This window comes from Labrus mixtus, chromosome 20, assembly GCF_963584025.1.
Source record: "Labrus mixtus chromosome 20, fLabMix1.1, whole genome shotgun sequence".
Lineage (NCBI taxonomy): Eukaryota > Metazoa > Chordata > Actinopteri > Labriformes > Labridae > Labrus > Labrus mixtus.
In genome coordinates, this window is record NC_083631.1 from 2,709,479 (window position 1) to 2,726,597 (window position 17,119).

Here is a 17,119-nt window from a genome sequence, read left to right on the forward strand (position 1 = left end):
GACAGTATCTGTATTTAGAAAGAAACACAAACTAGATAAAATGAACTTTTCGGCAGCTTTTTTAAACATTGAATCACTTAATGGGATTTTTACAACTCATTACATGCATTTTAGGTCGGTCATCGTCCTTATGCGTAATATTTAGTTAGCACGCATGCGCGGTCTGTCCACTTCTTGGTGCGTTTGCTGCCCATAGGTAATGTTTGTATACAGTAGGATTTACTTCCATGCGGTACTTTTAACATTCATGTATTTATTCTAATTGTTTATGAAAATTATATTTATAAGCAATAGATATTAGAAAAAAAAGTAAGTGTATTCAGACCTTTATGACTTTGATTTTCAAAATTCACACCACAATTTCAAATTATGATGTGTGTAGCTGGCAAAAAATGATAGTTTTCTCATTTGTGATTTTCTGATTTCTCATTAGGGAGGTGGTGGTGAGTTCTGGGGCTACACTAGTTGAGAACCACTGCTCTAGAGTGTCAAAAATGACTGTTCCTCTAACCAGGACACTCTAGAGATCAGTGATCCATGGAGTACCATGTTACAGGATACCTCTCATGTCATATCTGAGTGTGACCACCTTTCAAAAAGAACTAGAACTAGGCCAATGTTTAGTATATAATCTAGATTTTTTTTCAACTTTAATTTCTGATCAGCAGTATTTTTTTTTTAAAAAGGCGTTATGTTACAAGATTTATCTTCAAATACAAAATGCAAAACTGATCTTGGAATGCAAACAGTGATACCGCTATGTGCTGCTGGCTTGGACAGCTCCTTCTGACTATAAATAGACCACAGAACACAGATATGCAGTTGGCTATGCGCGATGAGTTGTTGACCCTGTGTGATGAAAGGCATCTTTGATCTTCTCCAAATCAGCATTTTCTTTTTTTCCACCCTTCTCCCACTGCCAACCTTCTTGAAGTATTTTAGAAACCATGTTGTTCTTTGAGAAGACAAACATTGAACCACACAGGCCCTGAAGTTAACATGTTTGTCATTTTCTGGAGGTCAGGAAGAAAAGATATACCAGCAACACTTGGGCACAGGGGGAGGGGTGTTGTGTTGGCATGTGGAGATCTTTCATCCTGTGGATCAGGCTTTTAGTGTCACTGTGAAACAAAGCTAGAAGCAGAGCATACAGGAGATGTGTCTGTCTTGTAGGTCTAATGAGAGCACATTGGCATTTGTCACTGCAGGGCTGCATGTGGCTGCCCAAGGTTACCAAGCTGGTGCAGAGCAAATCAGGCAACTTATATTTAGCCTTGCAAATGGCGCGCTGTGGATTATGTCTTGGTGCTCTCCGGTTTCGTCTTCAGTGCGTTTTGTTGCATGAAGGGGGGCTGTGGATCATGAAGAGGCTTCCACTCAGGTAAGGAGGATGTCCACTTTATATTTCCAAGGCATACACTCCTTCCACTTCTCCTCCCTTAATTTCCTCCTTCTCTCACACACATACTCCACCAGGGGGGAAAAATGTGTTTATGATCTAACTTATTTCAGTCACTCTTCTCCTGGAGGTGGAGGGCTATTCGGAGAGTCCCCAAGACACGGGAGACGACACGCTTGAGTTGGACTGACAGTTGTGCGGAGGGTGAGCAGGGGGTTGCTTTCCATACCAGCAGAGGACGACCAGAGTCACTGGACATATCACAGATTATTTCACCAGGGTACTGAGGTTTGGGATCAAACAACAACATGGATGTACTCGCCTTAGAGGCAAAGAGTGTCAATGGATCAGATGCTGAGAAGAAGTCTGCACCAAGGCCAAAGCCAAAACCTCCCAAAAAGGCCAAAAGGATTGTTTATTTTGAGGTGGAGATTGTGGACTTAAAGACTAAAGAGAAACTGCTGCTATTGGACAAGGTGAGTGTCATGATGATTGAAGGTTTCTGATTACACTCACCCTTTATATCGACCATAATGATTTTGAGAAGACTGACTGTTCTTACTTTGATGCCGTCACATACAGTATTTTTAAGTCTTTTAAGAAAAGAGCGGCAAGAATTGGTAGCATGCCATAGATGATATGAATTACTACAGTTTATCACCTCCCATTGCATTGATTTGAAAGTTTGACGCTCTAAACGTCTTACGTCTGTTCTAAAAGTAGCTCAACAAATGACCTAGCTGCGGTGAAGTCTGTTAAAACTTCAGGGTCAGCCATTACCTCTCTACTGAACGAAGGTTGCAGTTAGGAAGTTAGAATTCCCTTTTCATCTGGCAGGCATTTTCTATTCCAGCTAGAGTACATGCCAGTGCTGCACGGGGCCAACTGGCAGGCAGACATACACACGTGATTGTGTGAGCAAGTATAGTGAACAAAATGCAAGTCTGACAAATTCCAGAAGCCATGAAAATGTCTCAAGTAAAAAGAGATGTCAGTTGTGGCAGCCTGCACCGTAATGATACTCGTACTTTTATATCTTAATCGTGGTTTTACGTTGATTGCAGGTGGAGCCGACTGCCACTGTGTTGGATATTAAAGCTTTATTTCAAAAATCATGTGAGTGAGTTTCACAAATGATTTCACTATTCTGATTTTCTAAAAATCCGCTGACATGTTTTCAAAGAGTGAAGTTCTTCTCTGTCTCAACAGATCCAAAGTGGTATCCAGCCAGACAATCCCTGCGTTTGGATCCAAGTACGTGTGCTTTATTTTCTTTTTACTGAACTCATTTGACTGACAGGTGTTGTGATGAAGTGTTTTCTTTATTTCTTATCTGATCTCGGCTGATTGTTTTGAACTGGATTGTTTTTCAGAGGCCAAGTGTCTCAGGGATGAGGAAGTACTGCAGACGCTTCCTGTGGGAACCACAGCCCATTTTTACTTCAGTGACCTAGGACCCCAGCTCACATGGGGAACCGTGAGTCAACATGTGCACAGACACACAATATTTAGAACGATATGAAGTCATGCATGCACTTAGATTACAGTTAGTATTATCCAAAGTACTCTTTACAACATGCATTTAGAATAGGTCTCAATGGACAACTTTCCTTTGTGAAGCAATACAGATTATCTCACCAAGGTTGGAGTCTAGAGCCAGTTCATAATGTTATCTCAAGATGCTTTACAAAAACTAGGTAATAGACCTTACTCTTTGTTATTTAATATATCAAGAGAGCAGGTAAAATACCTTACTCTTTGTTATGTTACAAATGAAAAATGAGATAATATGCAGGAAGGATTTCTCCTTTGGATTCCTCGCGTTCCTGTTGTCCACACTTCCTTGCCGCTGAGGTGGAGGTCGGAGCAGACCATGCGTGAATGAGGACGGCAGTGGTTGTGGGGACGACACAGTCCGGTGGTTGTGGCTGTAAGTCAAGGACGTTGGGTGGTCGTAGTCCCTGATCACTTTGCTGTAGGTTGGGGGAGCTCCGTCTACTCGAGAGCCAGGCTTCTGCTACAGGGACAAGGCCTCGTGGGCTTTAAGATTTATTTTTGGGCTTTTTTGCCTTTTTTTTAAGGGGATAGAGAGTGAAACCAGGGAGAGAGAGAGAGGGAGTGGGGAATGACATACAGAAAAGGAGCCACAGGTCAGACTTGAACCCGGGCCACCCGCTTGGAGGACTGTTGCCCCTGAACATGAGGCGCAACCAAACCACTAGACCATCTGCGCCCCATAACCAATATTTTTTAGTTTCTAAAAAATATATATCTTATTCACATGGCCCTTTTTATTTCTCCTTTTGAGTATCATTCAACATATTACCCATGAATGCCATGCTTTTATAGGCTGATAGTCAGGGAACACAATGCTTTTATAATAACAAAGGATTTGTACTTAATCAACCTAAACAAGCAAAACGTCTGGAATTGTCTTAGAATTGTCCCATACTTTAGATACATATTGAAAGTGTCATACCCAAGCAATGAATGTAAATATCAACCCACAGTGACAGACAGAGGTGATTCGCTGTGGTCCATTTTTCTCTCACCTCCTGCACCGCCTGTCCTTTGTCCTAGGACATCTAATCTCATGACCTCATTTCTCTCAAAGGTGTTTATCCCCCCTGACCAATTGCCTCTCACTTTGCCTCTTTACTCACACTTGCCAACCTGCTCTGTACATTCTCTGTCCTTACCAACCCTGGCCCAACCCCGCCAGCATGGTGCCTGTCTTCAGACTAATGTCACTGAGGGCGGAGGGGCATGAGGTGCCCCAGCAGAGACCACCAGCAGTAGCTGTTGGTCAGGCATGCTGAGCCAGGCCTCTGCTGGAGGTGCTGATTCAGGGGTCCATTTCACTGTCAGCTGTGCTATATCACTAGCTCATATCATCTGTGGAAAGCTGGTATTACAAGCTGTCTAGGTGTCTTATTCTCTTCATGGGCGCATGTTGAATACTATTATTGTTACACTGAATGGTTGTGAGTGCTGAGGCGGCGTAGATGGAGAGCCAGTCTGGTGTCAGTTGCATGTTTTCCCTTTGGTAGATGAAGGAGTGTCCACCTAACAGGGAGAAAACGCTTGAATCGTAATGATTACTGCATTGTTATTAGAGAAGTAATTATGTACTACTGTTAAATGTCACTATTTTCATATTCTCTTTCATGACTGCTGTGTTCTGTGCTTGTATTTTCTGCTCACGCTTCTGACTTCAAATGAAGAAAAATACATTTAAATCCTGTTTGTTTTCTGTGCTCATTTCAGGTGTTCCTGTCAGAGTGTGTTGGCCCACTGATCATCTACTTAATGTTCTACTTCCGCCTTCCCTTCATTTACTCTCCAAAATATGACTTCACCAGCAGCAAGCACTGGGTTGTACAGTTAGTATCAGCTTCACATGTTTTACACGATGCTGCAGAGAGCCAAGAGAGCGAGCCCGGGATATAAAACATTCTCACACTAAGCATGAAAAACATTCCAGAAGCGTATTCCTCTGTAGACATTGAAGCAGGGCCAAGTGTAATTGACTGCAGCGGGGGCAAATTTCTGAAACACAGCTTAATATGAGAGTTGATTTCTTCCTTCTGCAGCTTGGCGTGTATGTGTCACTCCTTCCATTACATCAAGAGGGTCCTGGAAACACTTTTTGTTCATCGTATCTCCCATGGGACCATGCCTCTCAGAAACATATTTAAGGTGAGTGAGCTGCATAATTTGACCTCTGAATGGCTCGGTTAACATATACCATATTATACCATGTTTGACTTACTATTGTCCCTCCTTCTAATCCAGAACTGTGGCTATTACTGGGCCACTGCAGCATGGATGGCGTACTACATCAACCACCCTCTCTACACTACAGCCTGTAAGTGCAGAGCGCTGCAGTTCTCCCTTTAACTCATCAGTCAGAGTTCACCCCCCCCCCCCCCTTCCTTATCCATTTTCTTTCTGTGACTCCTCAACAGATTACGGGCAGCAGCAGGTGAATACAGGGCTGTACATTTTCTTGGTAAGTTCCAGATCATTTTAAGTAGTTTGTTTCTCGACTTAAATTCAAATAAAATGTATTAACGTATTCATTTGTCTTTGGGTGTCTTTATTTCTGCAGTTCTGTCAAGTAGGGAATTTCTCCATACATGTGGCTCTTCGTAACCTCAAACTACCAGGTGAGCATTTTAATAGTATGCATATTATGTTAATAAGCATTTTAAATAATTTGAATAACATGTTTTGTGTGTGTGTGTGTGTGTGTGTGTGTGTGTGTGTGTGTGTGTGTGTGTGTGTGTGTGTGTGTGTGTGTGTGTTCACGCATCTTCTTAGGTTCAAAATCCAAGAGGATTCCCTACCCAACTAAGAATCCCTTCACTTGGATTTTTTGGCTTGTCTCTTGTCCAAACTACACGTATGAGGTAAGTGGAACAAATGATCATAGTTGCTTTTATGTCTGTCTTTATGAAACCAATACAAGGATATGTTTGAAAACTGTCTAGGCTCCAAAGTCAGCTCTGACAGCTACACAGATCTTTCATCAAATGTTCATTAGCCAGTCATAAAAACAGTTTGCATGCAAGTTGCATTTTAAGTCTGAAACTGAAATTCCTTATTAATATGAGGGTATAAAATTCACAATCCTGAATCTGTGCAAAAATGTATTATATGAGGCTTCAGCAGGCTTACATAGTCCAATAAAGACGGGATCACCCAACCAGTTAGTTTTCTAATCCTTTCTTTTTGTTATTATCCCTCCATTACATACTAAGTAGAACGGTTTGTTAGAGAACAAAGAAGAAAACCCTTTCCTGTATGTGTTTTTAGTTTGGAACTACCTTACCTACAGATTAAGAATCTGTAGGTAAGAATATATTTCTTATTATTAGGTATTGTGTGTTTTATTTAGAAAAATACTGAAGGTTTCAGGGCGCTGGTAGCGGTTAGTGTGCGCACCCCATGTACAGAGCCATTCTCCAAGCGGACGGCCCAGGGTTTGATTCTGACCATGTGGCTCCTTTCCTGCATGTCGTTTCCCACTCTCTCTCTCTCCCTGATTTCTGACTCTATCCAGTGTCCTCTCTCTAAACAACAGCATAAAAAGCCCCAAAAATAAACTTTAAAAAAATGATTTAGGTAACTGCTGTGTGTTTTTGTCTAGGTTACAAAAGAAAGTGATACTCTACAGTACCTCTGTTTGTCCCTTGCATTGGATGCATTATTACTGCCATCTACTGGTTTTGTTCTGCAGATGTACTATGATCTCAATGCCCTGTGTGTGTGCATGTGGTTGTGTGTGTGTGTGTGTGTGTTTGTCTGTGCAAACTTCTTGTTCACAGCTGGGCTCCTGGATTGGCTTCACAGTGATGACCCAGTGTGTGCCTGTGGCTTTCTTCACTCTCGTGGCCTTCATCCAGATGACTGTGTGGGCCAAAGGCAAACACCGCAGCTACTTGAAGGAGTTCAGAGATTATCCCACCCTGCGCTCCTCCATCCTCCCCTTCATCCTGTAGAGCCTGGCACAGTCAAAACAACAGTTGTTACACATATTCAGCCCTATTGCTGATCGAGTCCTTTTTTTCAGGGCCCCTCCATTGTTCTGGATGTCAGAAAAGTGTGCGCTAAGGTTAACTTGCACGGATGGATTTTGGTCATATGATCTCCCTGTAACATTTTCTTCATGTCACTCCATAACAAGTGGCGGCAGTTACTCTGAGAGTCTGATGAATGCACGTCTGTTACAGGCGATGAAGCCTTCAGAGGTGAATGCAACAAAGTCTTAATTTTATGTTGTGTGTAATTTTAAAGCGACAAGAGGAGAGAAAGTAAACTTGGTACTTTTGTTAACAGGTTTGATGAAGAGTGTTGTTTAGTTTTTGAAATATATCATTATTTTCAATGTTGGCACACTACTCCTAATGGTTCACACTGAGGCTAAACTGCATTGTTGAACTAGTGTGCAGCCTGGAGGTGACAACTTTTGGCCTCTGGGTCACAAATTATATGCAGATTCCTACATAGGTTAACTGTATTTGTGATACGGGTTTAGGAATGATACATTTGAGAACAACATTGCAGACAGCATGCCCAGACTTTAAAAAAAACCTCAACTAAACAAAAAAAAATCACAAGGCAATGACAAAGTTTGAGAAATTGTTTCAGTCATGAATACACCATCAGTGTATTGTGTATCTAGTATTCATTTTTTTTTTTTTTTTTTTGCATTTTGAGCATTGAGGATTTGTTTCCCACTTATTGTTTTTGTACTTATCTTAAGAGTCGTGCAGACAGAAACTGATGGTGCTTCCAAAATTGGATAAGGAGTTATTCTCCGAGCTCTGCATAGACTAACCCTCTGGTTTAAATGCGGAACTTTGATTCCATTTTGTTTATTTTGGATACTTCAACATTTTGAATGCCTTAAATAATTTCACAGTCATAGTTTATCAGGAGTGACACAACTGTAGGGCAGGATTTCTATCTCAAGTGGACAGTTTGGTTGTTGTTTTTTCTACAGTATTTAAATGTGACTCATCTTGGGCCATCACTTTGTCGTACTTTAACACCCTCTCGAGGTGACACTGACCCACTGAAACAACTGTTTGGATGCACATTGTTAGTCACTCTAACTGTGACTTAAATAAACAAGTGAGTGAACAGGGAGGCACAGGCTTTATTTGTGACTCTGGAAGAAGTTCTAATGTTACAGATAAAAATGAAAAGAGATACATTAGAGATGAAGACTACATCATGGAATGTTCCAATTCGAGACTAACATCAACACACTAATAAACACTGGACTTAGACATGGATGATAACATAAAATATTGCATATGATCAAGGTATCTGCTCTGTAAACAAGCACTGAGCAGCTGTATTCAATTTTAAAATCATATATCCACTATTATATGAACTGTTTCCCAAGTGTATTAATTGATTTTGCTTCTGTGTGAATGTAAATTCCATTCGGCTGCAAAAGTCCTGGTCTCATCTTTCTGCAGATGTTCCCTAAAATATACTAAGTTGGACCAAAGTCAAATCTAAATAGGATTTTTTTAAAGAGGGGAAAATGAACCATATTGCCTTGCCAGCAGGTAGTATTAGATAATATTGCTTACATCTCAGAGACACTGAAGACATCATTCAACATCAGCAGCTTCTGGTGACATGATAAGTCAGGAATATCAGAGTCCTGGTGACTTTCGATGCAGCTTTGCAGACAGTCAGACACCAGCACTTTGATGACATGTCATTCATTCTCTCACTTGAGAAAAAACAAAAGCACATTAAATGTGCTCGACGTTTATCTGTGTGACTTACAACACTATCTGGACAAAATAGATGGTACCGTAATAAGACAAAAACAAGAATGCATGGAGGAATTATAGAGCCACTGTGAACCAACATTTTCTCATGGACCCAAAACGTCTGCACAGTTTGCTCCCAGCTGTATGCATTCACATCTTTGTGGGAATGTAAGCCCCATCGGTGGTCCAATTTGTGCAAGGCTGGTTCCCCATTCAACAGATTCCTTATCAATGGCTGGCACTTGCAGAAAAGTCATTGGTCCTCCGTTTTACAACACACTAGGAACATTGCTGTCTTTGACAAAGCAATGGAACAGCCACACAGGTGAAATGAAAACCATTTGAATACCAAAGACCATAATGAGAGGTAGGATGAGTGTCTTTCAGTATCTGGTCATTCTCACAGTGAAAAGTTAATTCCACCGCAGCCTTCCCCCTCCACGCACCCTCTACATAGTCTGTTTATGAAGGTGGGTGGTAGGATCCAGATGGGAGGGGGAACTGCATGCACGTTTGGGTCATTTCAGCATTGCCTGTCTCTCTGTCTCTATTATGAGTCATTGCTTTAGAGGTCTTCACATTCCAGAAAGTGGGTCCTCTGCAGCACCTTGACATGGCGCTCGTAGATTTTGAGGGCAGGGCCCAGTCGGATGGACAAACCAGTCAACACGTCGCTGCGCTGCATTAGGAGAAGGGACTTCCCATCAATTTCCTACGGGGGAGAGAGAGAAAACGTTCTGCTCAGTAAGCATCTCCCATTAGTTTCAGTATTCTTCAGTTGTTTTTTTAAATAGGTACTCCTTATACTCACTGTTTATAGAGTTCACTTAGCTATAACATGCTAAATTCATATTAAAGAAAACTCAGAGTATTGATGGAATATTGTGTTGTTAACAGTGTAAAGGTGGCGCCCTCTGTGGTAGTTTTATGGCGCTGCACTGACCTGTGATCGAAAAGCCACAGCCTGCTCTGGAAAGCCTGCAGCTGTGAAGTAACTGGCCACATCTGCCACAGTCCACTGCAACAAGTTCTGGCTAACCTTCTCCTTCTTCACAGAGCTGGAGGAAGATAAGACGACAATTCAGAGACGTCATGAACACAGAGTGACTTTCTTTCAAGTCTCACTTTGTTGTTGTTTTTTTAGCAATGAGCTTAGAAATGATTTGAAAAAAAAAGGGATCTTGTTTGGGAGAAATATGTCAAATTCTTATTCTAGACAATAACGGAAACATTAAAGTAGAGACATGCATATTAGAGGCAGGGTTGGTAATTCTGGAAAACTAGCAGGATATGAAAAGCCACATCACATTGGGGCTCCTTCTTTTTCAGAACACTTGATTTATTTATTGCTGTCGGGGCGTAAGGACTGTTTGATTGAATATGACAAACAGTTTATGCTTGATAACTTACCAACATTACCTTTAAACTATTGTACAAAAAAAGGGTGGGGGGTCTTAATAATCTGCTCAATTTCATCTCAGTAGGAATAGTAATGACTTAGTTAATAACAGATTACTCACACTCCGTCTCCTTTAGCCCCATTCAGAAGACCGTCTCCGCTGACTGCTGTGAAGGAGGATGTATCCATCTTATTCTTAAATGTATCTGTGAACAAATACAGAAGCTAAATTATCACAAACTTCAAATGCAACTATTACCACACTAACTAGATAGAGATGACATCCTCTGGATAAAATGCTATATTTCTTGAATAATAATAAAAGATAAATTTGTTTTATATAGCGCTTTTCTAAATACACAAAGACGCTTTAACAAGGAATAACAACAACAACAACAACAATGACAATAAAAAAACGACGAGAACAAAGAACAAAGAACAAAGAAGTAATGTAAAGGAAGGAGGATGAGAGTTCGTGGTTGTAGGCGATGTTGAAGAGGTGAGTTTTTAGGGATTTCTTGAGGGAAGTGAGTGTGGGGGAGTCTCTATTGTTTTTTGGGAGAGAGTTCCAGAGAGAGGGAGCAGCAATGGAGAAGGCTCTGTCACTCCAGGACCGATGGTTTGTCCTGCAGGGGGGGGGGGGGGGACAGGAGGTTTGCGTCAGCAGACCTGAGAGTGCGGGTGGGAGTGTGCCGATGGAGGAGCTCAGACAGGTAGGGGGGAGCCAGGTTATGGAGGGCTCTGTAGGTGAGGATGAGGAGTTTGAAGTGGATATGCTGGGGGATGGGGAGCCAGTGGAGGTTATGAAGGACAGGTGATGTGGTCTCGGGTGCGGGAGTGTGTGAGAAGACGAGTGAACGATCACTTAATCCCTTGCAGAGTTTATTACACTGGTTTCTATTACAGTGACAGTTTAATCCCAAAATCACTTCAGTAATCGACTTTTTCTGAACACAATAGTGGCCAACAATGCTACTTTTTTCATTTCAGACCGACACTTTCATACCTCTTGTTCCTTCTCATATACATAATGCAACAAACAGCGACTGTTTATCTACCTTTTGGACTCAGAAGAAAAACAATGAGGTGCTTCAACATTGGTATCTCACATAAAATGGGCCATGAAAGGTGTGCTCAGTTCAAGTGAGTGACAGTGACTGCAGGGGAGAAGATGGGGTTTCATATATGAGAGCAATGGTTGTTCTGACCGTCCTGCATCAATGTGAAAAATGTTATATAAAGACACTTTTTTGTAGATATAAATCTCATTCTTTACATTTAGTGGTTTGATGTTGAACACATTTCAACAGATTGATGATTAAATTCAGGTGATGCCTTTTGCTTGCTACTAGCAGAAGAGCCTGTGGCCTCTACAGTCACAGTACAGTATGTTTTCTATTAGAGTCTGTTCACGGTTCAGTACAGTGAGGGCACAGTGGATGAGGTGTTGATACAGCACCCTTCACTACACAGTACCAGGATGCTGCCAGGGCTGCCGTCATATACATGTGACACATTTAGATTGGGATCTGCTCCCTGAAGTTAAACCATATCAGGGCCCAGCACAAGTGCTATACAAGATAGTGTTTATTCCTCCCATGCCACGGGAGAATAATTGCTCAGCGGTCTCTTGGTAATGTCTCACTAAAGAGGGAAATCTATAACCACTTGTCTTGAGTTCAAAACCTGGAGGTCATATTCTGTTTCAATGAAGAAAAATCCTGAGGGCAATCCATTGAAAACACAGAAAACTGTGTTTTATGATAAACGAAAACATCACACTGAAACCTCTGACGAGAACAGAATCATGGCTCTCTGAGACGGTCAACGGCATCTAGTCAGCTGCATGTTTTTTCTTTTACTGGGGAATGTGGTGATTTTTCTTGACAAGAAATCACGATGCATCAACTTCTGTATGAAACAAGTCTCTGCATTTCCACTTCTACAAGCACTGCTGTTAATAGTGCCGTATTGCATGTTTTTTCCGTGTCGCCTTTAACAGTTGAAAGAGCACCACCTGGATGCAAAACAGCAGCAAGTTTAAAAAGTCTTAAAATCTTGCCTCAAGGCAAAACATAGTATGCATGGTATTTTGAACATAAGCTGTCATTCTTAACAGAGATGTTGTCTCTGTCTCCTGCCCAGAGACTACAGATGTTAATTAGCTTGTAGCTAACTCTGGTACAGCTAACTGACTGTACACTGTCCCTGTCAAAATATACAAATGCATTAAAATAAATAAATTAGATAATTCACTAACACTTGTCCTTGTAAAAAACAACATCTTTTACGTGAGAGAGTAACCAAATGACCAATTAATTTGCAGCAAAGCAGCGGCCGGCTTCACAGGAGCTTTAAAAAACAAACAATGAGACACTTTGCTACTCACATTTGTCAGATGGCAAAGACAGCGGCCGTGGTCTTCCATCAGATACATTCTTTGTCTCGTCCTGATGGCCAAACAAAATTGAATGAAACAAAACAAGATGTCAAGTATGAAAAGGGGGACAAAAAGCAGAAGACATACAGGTGGTGGCGATTGACACAAAAGTATGTGAGGTCACTTACCAGCCCTGCTGCATAGTCTGGTACCAACTGGTCAGCTGAAAGGCCACTGTCCTCTGCCTTGCCTCCTTCTTCCTTCTTCACATTGTTCTTTAAAGCAATGGGGCTGGTAGTTACAGACAGGACTGCTGGCTTTGTGGCTGCTGCTAATACAGAGTAAACCATGTGCATTAGATTAGGGCTGCAGCATATAAATAAAAATACAATAGCCATTTAATCACATATGTTATGATTTTAGGGAAGTATCATCATTTAATTTTTTTTGTCACAGTTGCCAAACTTTAGTGCAATTAGCAAGGGGAATGTGTTATTTTCTCCACAAGTGGTCATCAAATAAGGCATTTCCGCCATCATCAACCATGTCAATCATCCTACCACCCAGCTCCCATCCCTTCTTCATCCCCATTGCAAAGTAAACGTAGAGCTTGCAGATGCAACAATATTTCAGGGCTCCATATTGGACTGTGTCTAGCAGGGTGAATACCTTTGTCTCTCTGCATTCCTGGGTGCTGGCGCTCCACTGGGCAGACAGCAGAATGATAGGCCCAGTCATTGTGTGTGAGGGCCCTGGGGCTGGATGGGGGCAAGGAGCTGGGCCTCTCACCAACCTTCTGGAAAGAGACACAGTCCAGACCCAGGCCAGGGCTGCAGCCGGGGCCGGAGCCAGGCCGGGTGCCAGAGGGGGAGCAAGGCGCAGAGACAGCTCGCACAGTGGAACAGTGCACAGAGGCATCTTCATACGTGCGGCCAGGAGAGGGTTGGTCCTGACCATCCCGGCTCTCATCAGCCCCCTCCTCATCTGCATTACTGTCTGTGTCCATTGCCATAGATGTGTCAGCCTGCAAAACAGAATCTAGTATTATTTCTATATCATTGAACTTTTTTTTTTTACCTCAAGTGATGATTTTATGATAAGATAATTACATGATCTTTATTTTGGGAATAATTAAACAAACCTACATGTGTCCTAATGTTGGCTTAGTGTCATGAGAACAACAAGCTTCAGTGGAAGAAAAGCCATGTAAGTTCATTATTTGACTACAACTATAAACCTCGCACTGGTGATTGTTGACATGACTGAGTACTAATTGTAGGCGGAACGTGTCACACGCACACGACTCACACAGATGTCGCAATTTGACCGCTGTGGTTCGTAAATTATTGCCTTTGAATGCCATCGTCCCGTTTTCGCGGTGCAGTGTTCACTCCGCGACAGAAAGGGCTTTCACACAATTGAACACATGGATCTGTAGAGTAGCCTGTATGTGAATACTTTGGGAAAATGTACGCATTCCTTTCGCTGGGGGTTTTAAGTCGATGGCGCCCCGAGTGAAGAATTACCTTGTGTGCGACTGCGTGTCCAAGACCCAGCAGTCGAGAGCACAAGAGCGCACTAAAGCCCGCCCCGCTCCTGTGAAAAGAGCCGAATGCACGGCATTCACCCATCGCATTGCATTCCACATAAGTTTAACCAAGACATGGTCACAAAAAACACAATGTCCCCCAGAGGATATGAATCCAGCAGGGTTTTCACACCGACTGATCATTAAAACAGAGGATGTGCCCGGTGCGTCCCGATCTTTACAGGCCGTATTGACTGATTCTTACACACGGAGAGCACAGAAAGGGCCGATGGGAGGCGTTTTCGGTTTTTGCTCAAATTTCCTTCAAAGTGCGCATGGAGTTGGGAGCCGCGGTAAAGACCTCGCCATTGTGTCAGTGCTCTTACACAGAGCGCTTCACGGGGCCGAGACACAGAAAAAAAAGCGGATCGGAGATTAAAAAAAAAAAAAAAAAAAAACGAGCTTTGAGTCCACGGACAGATAAACGCAGCAGTCCGAGCACAGCGAGCTGCGGTCACCTCCACTGCTACACTACTTTGACTTTGTGCCGGGTCAATGATGTAGCTACTATAGGCACAAACATAAAGAGTAACGCACAATGAGTCCGTTATCGGACACGCCGCTGTCTGCATTTGACCCTCTCTTTCGGGCTAAGCCTTAATAGCGAGCCCGTACAAACAGTCTCTTTGAAGTAGTGGAGATTGATCGTTTTTTTGTTTTTGTAGGGACATTCACGCATTTCAGAGAACAAAGTGAATTTGATCTCAGCTTAACCCAAATCGGATGGAGCATCCAGCTAACACTTTGCGGTGGCTTTAGTTAGTTCATGTGTCGCCGTGTTACCAGCTCCAAGCCTCCAACACATGTCATTACTTAGCGGAGACGTGGCTACCCTAAATATAATGTCAACTAGCAGTTTCCTGACACAAAGAAGTGATGTAATTGCTGTACGGGACGGGAGAGGCCACAACAACAGACGAAACCAAGCAGTAGACGTGACTGAGCGTGGCTCCCCGTCCGATAATGGATCCAGGGGTTCGACTTTATGCACTGCGTCGGCAATCGCCATTTACCCGAAAAAACAGACGCATTAGCCACAGAAACCTTTACTGGGGGTACTTTGGGACGATAATAATGGAGTTGGTTGCCTTTTAAAACAGGACTAGACATAGTGACGAGCATTGCAGAATCGCAGAAAGTCAGAAGGATGCGGTGCGATCTCGTCATGGGTTTACAAATGAGGATGCGTGGCTCATATAATTGCCTAGGGAGGTCGCCCTCGCTTTTCGCCTCGGGAAAAACAATCAACAACCCAACAATGTCCCAGAGTCCCCCATCAGGCTCCTATCCGCGGTGTTTGAGACTTTTTTCCCTTCATCCACTCCCACATTTACAAGCTCGTGAGAAAACAAATGGTGTATTTCCAGTTGCAGCTTTCAGAATAAAAGCCGACTCGGTTAGCAGGTATTGTAAAGCTTTTATTTTGAAAGGACTTCCAGCCTAGTTCTACTACCGTCTTGCTAACTTTGCGGGGTCCCCCTCCTCCCCTTCGCTCAATGCCGAGTTTGAGGCTTGAAAAGCGCTTTCTGCAGCTGATAATGGTGGCTGGGGTTGTTGCGGACGGTACAACTTTTCTAGTCATCCACTTGTGCGTGTGACTCGCCGGTTTGAAGTGCTTTAAAACCGGCGCTGTGCACAATATGACACACTCTGACTACACGCGCACCTTCCGTTTTTTTTCCGTCTCCACCTCGATAGCGCTCGAGCGTGGTCCAACCGCCGCTCCCCGTCTGCGGCAGTTTTGGGTGCACTTGCAAATCACTCCCCTCACCACTCCCCGTGTGCACACAGAAAGACGTGTTTCTGCACAAACACGGAGTACTATTCGTGCCCAGCTTTTACCTCCACCTGTTAATTTCACAAGCTGCTATGACAATGAGATGTGAGCTCGTGCCGTGCCTCCTCTAAAAACACAAACCTCCAGATCCTCGTCGTCCTGGTCCACAGGACCGAAAGCGCTGTCCCCGTTGCTCAAGTCAGAATGACTGGCTTCTTCCACCGTGCTCCGTCTCGCAGCCGTCGTTAACGTTGCATCGTCTTTTTTCCTGCTTCTGCGCTGAACCTTGGCGGCGTTTCTGTATGAAATTGAGCCCTTGTAGTTAACTTTTAAAACCGTTTGTTCCTGAATCAGTTTCTCCAGTTCTGCGCAGGTTCGGTCGGGCTCGGACCCGTGTCGTCTCCGGACCATTCGGCAAATCCTCTCCAAGTCCGGCCGGGCTTTACGAGACCGCAGCGAGTCGATGGTGTCCAGGATCCACTCGCGGTACTTTGATTCAGACATCTTTGTTGCTCGATTTGATTTCTTCTTTCTTTTTTTCTTACCTTCGGTGCGTCAACCTTTTACGTTACACACCGTGTTTTTCGTGAGTCGCGGTTCAAGCCCAACTGAGAAGCGGAAACCTCGCTGTACGCCTCCTGCGAGTGCGTTTGCGTGTGCGCTTAAGGTGGACCGATGGAGTTAAAGCGAAAAGTTTCACTCGAGGGGTTTTTTAAGGTGGAACTTGCAGTCCTGGAAGAGCAGGGCGCGCACACCGTCCCAAAGTGCGCCACAATGGGTGCAGAAGGTGACGCTTTCTTTCACGAGTTACAAAGTGTGACACCGACAACTGTTGACGTTCAGCCTTTGATGGTAAATGAAGCTAGATCACATGAGGGCCTTTCTCTCCTTGTCACGATCAAATCTTGGTACAGAGGCGGAGCAGTGAATTTTGGGCTCCACAAGCTACCCTACCACAAAATCAAACTATGAAAAGAATTAAGCTAAATAATACTAAAGGGGTAGTACATTTGATTCAATTTACATCAATATAAACGCTACTTTCAAAGAACATTACAAGTCTGCTTTTACAAAATCGCAATGATTTTTTTTTCATGTATTTTAAATTGACGTGTAACATATTTATTCTCTTGATAAAGGCCTATTTATTATTATTTTCTTATTTTTAAGGTGTATTTTTATGTCTTTATTGAAATAGGACAGTTCATAGTTTGAAATCAGGGACAGAGAGAGAAAGTTGGGAATGAGATGCAGTAGAGGAGCCACAGGTCAGATTTA

At 43.0% G+C, this 17,119-nt stretch overlaps 2 protein-coding genes across 4 annotated transcripts; one reads left to right on the forward strand and one right to left on the reverse strand.

Annotated features, from left to right (window-relative positions):
• The first annotated feature begins 1,171 nt into the window (after positions 1-1,171).
• Positions 1,172-8,053, forward strand: tecra (trans-2,3-enoyl-CoA reductase a). 2 transcript variants are annotated; one of them, XM_061027285.1, is made up of 12 exons: positions 1,172-1,381; positions 1,513-1,875; positions 2,464-2,515; positions 2,609-2,653; positions 2,773-2,876; positions 4,667-4,782; positions 4,993-5,098; positions 5,195-5,267; positions 5,368-5,411; positions 5,511-5,568; positions 5,723-5,811; positions 6,730-8,053. In XM_061027285.1, exons 2-12 carry the CDS (start codon positions 1,708-1,710, stop codon positions 6,901-6,903), a joined length of 1,029 nt encoding a protein of 342 aa, XP_060883268.1. In that variant the 5' UTR covers positions 1,172-1,381; positions 1,513-1,707; the 3' UTR covers positions 6,904-8,053. The 2 variants fall into 2 exon arrangements, with proteins under 2 accessions (XP_060883268.1, XP_060883267.1); XM_061027284.1 differs by having other exon boundaries at positions 1,530-1,875.
• Positions 8,044-16,501, reverse strand: samd1a (sterile alpha motif domain containing 1a). Of its 2 annotated transcripts, none has more exons than XM_061027282.1 (7): positions 15,983-16,501; positions 13,146-13,500; positions 12,665-12,804; positions 12,486-12,546; positions 10,218-10,302; positions 9,641-9,755; positions 8,044-9,409 (listed from the first exon to the last, which is right to left on the reverse strand). In XM_061027282.1, the coding sequence occupies exons 1-7, from the start codon at positions 16,343-16,345 to the stop codon at positions 9,263-9,265; spliced, it is 1,266 nt and encodes a 421-aa protein (XP_060883265.1). In that variant the 5' UTR covers positions 16,346-16,501; the 3' UTR covers positions 8,044-9,262. The 2 variants fall into 2 exon arrangements, with proteins under 2 accessions (XP_060883265.1, XP_060883264.1); XM_061027281.1 differs by having other exon boundaries at positions 12,665-12,807; positions 15,983-16,499.
• Between the last annotated feature and the right edge of the window lie 618 nt (positions 16,502-17,119).

Excerpts from the sequence above, each read along its gene's own strand:
- tecra (XM_061027285.1), top strand. The coding sequence starts at position 1,708 with ATGGATGTACTCGCCTTAGAGGCAAAGAGTGTCAATGGATCAGATGCT. Across the intron at positions 5,099-5,194 it reads CTCTCAGAAACATATTTAAG|AACTGTGGCTATTACTGGGC; the intron begins GTGAGTGAGCTG and ends CTTCTAATCCAG. Across the intron at positions 5,569-5,722 it reads TCGTAACCTCAAACTACCAG|GTTCAAAATCCAAGAGGATT; the intron begins GTGAGCATTTTA and ends GCATCTTCTTAG.
- samd1a (XM_061027281.1), bottom strand. The coding sequence starts at position 16,345 with ATGTCTGAATCAAAGTACCGCGAGTGGATCCTGGACACCATCGACTCG. Across the intron at positions 13,501-15,982 it reads AGGACGACGAGGATCTGGAG|GCTGACACATCTATGGCAAT; the intron begins GTTTGTGTTTTT and ends TCTGTTTTGCAG. Across the intron at positions 9,756-10,217 it reads GGGGCTAAAGGAGACGGAGT|CTCTGTGAAGAAGGAGAAGG; the intron begins GTGAGTAATCTG and ends ATCTTCCTCCAG.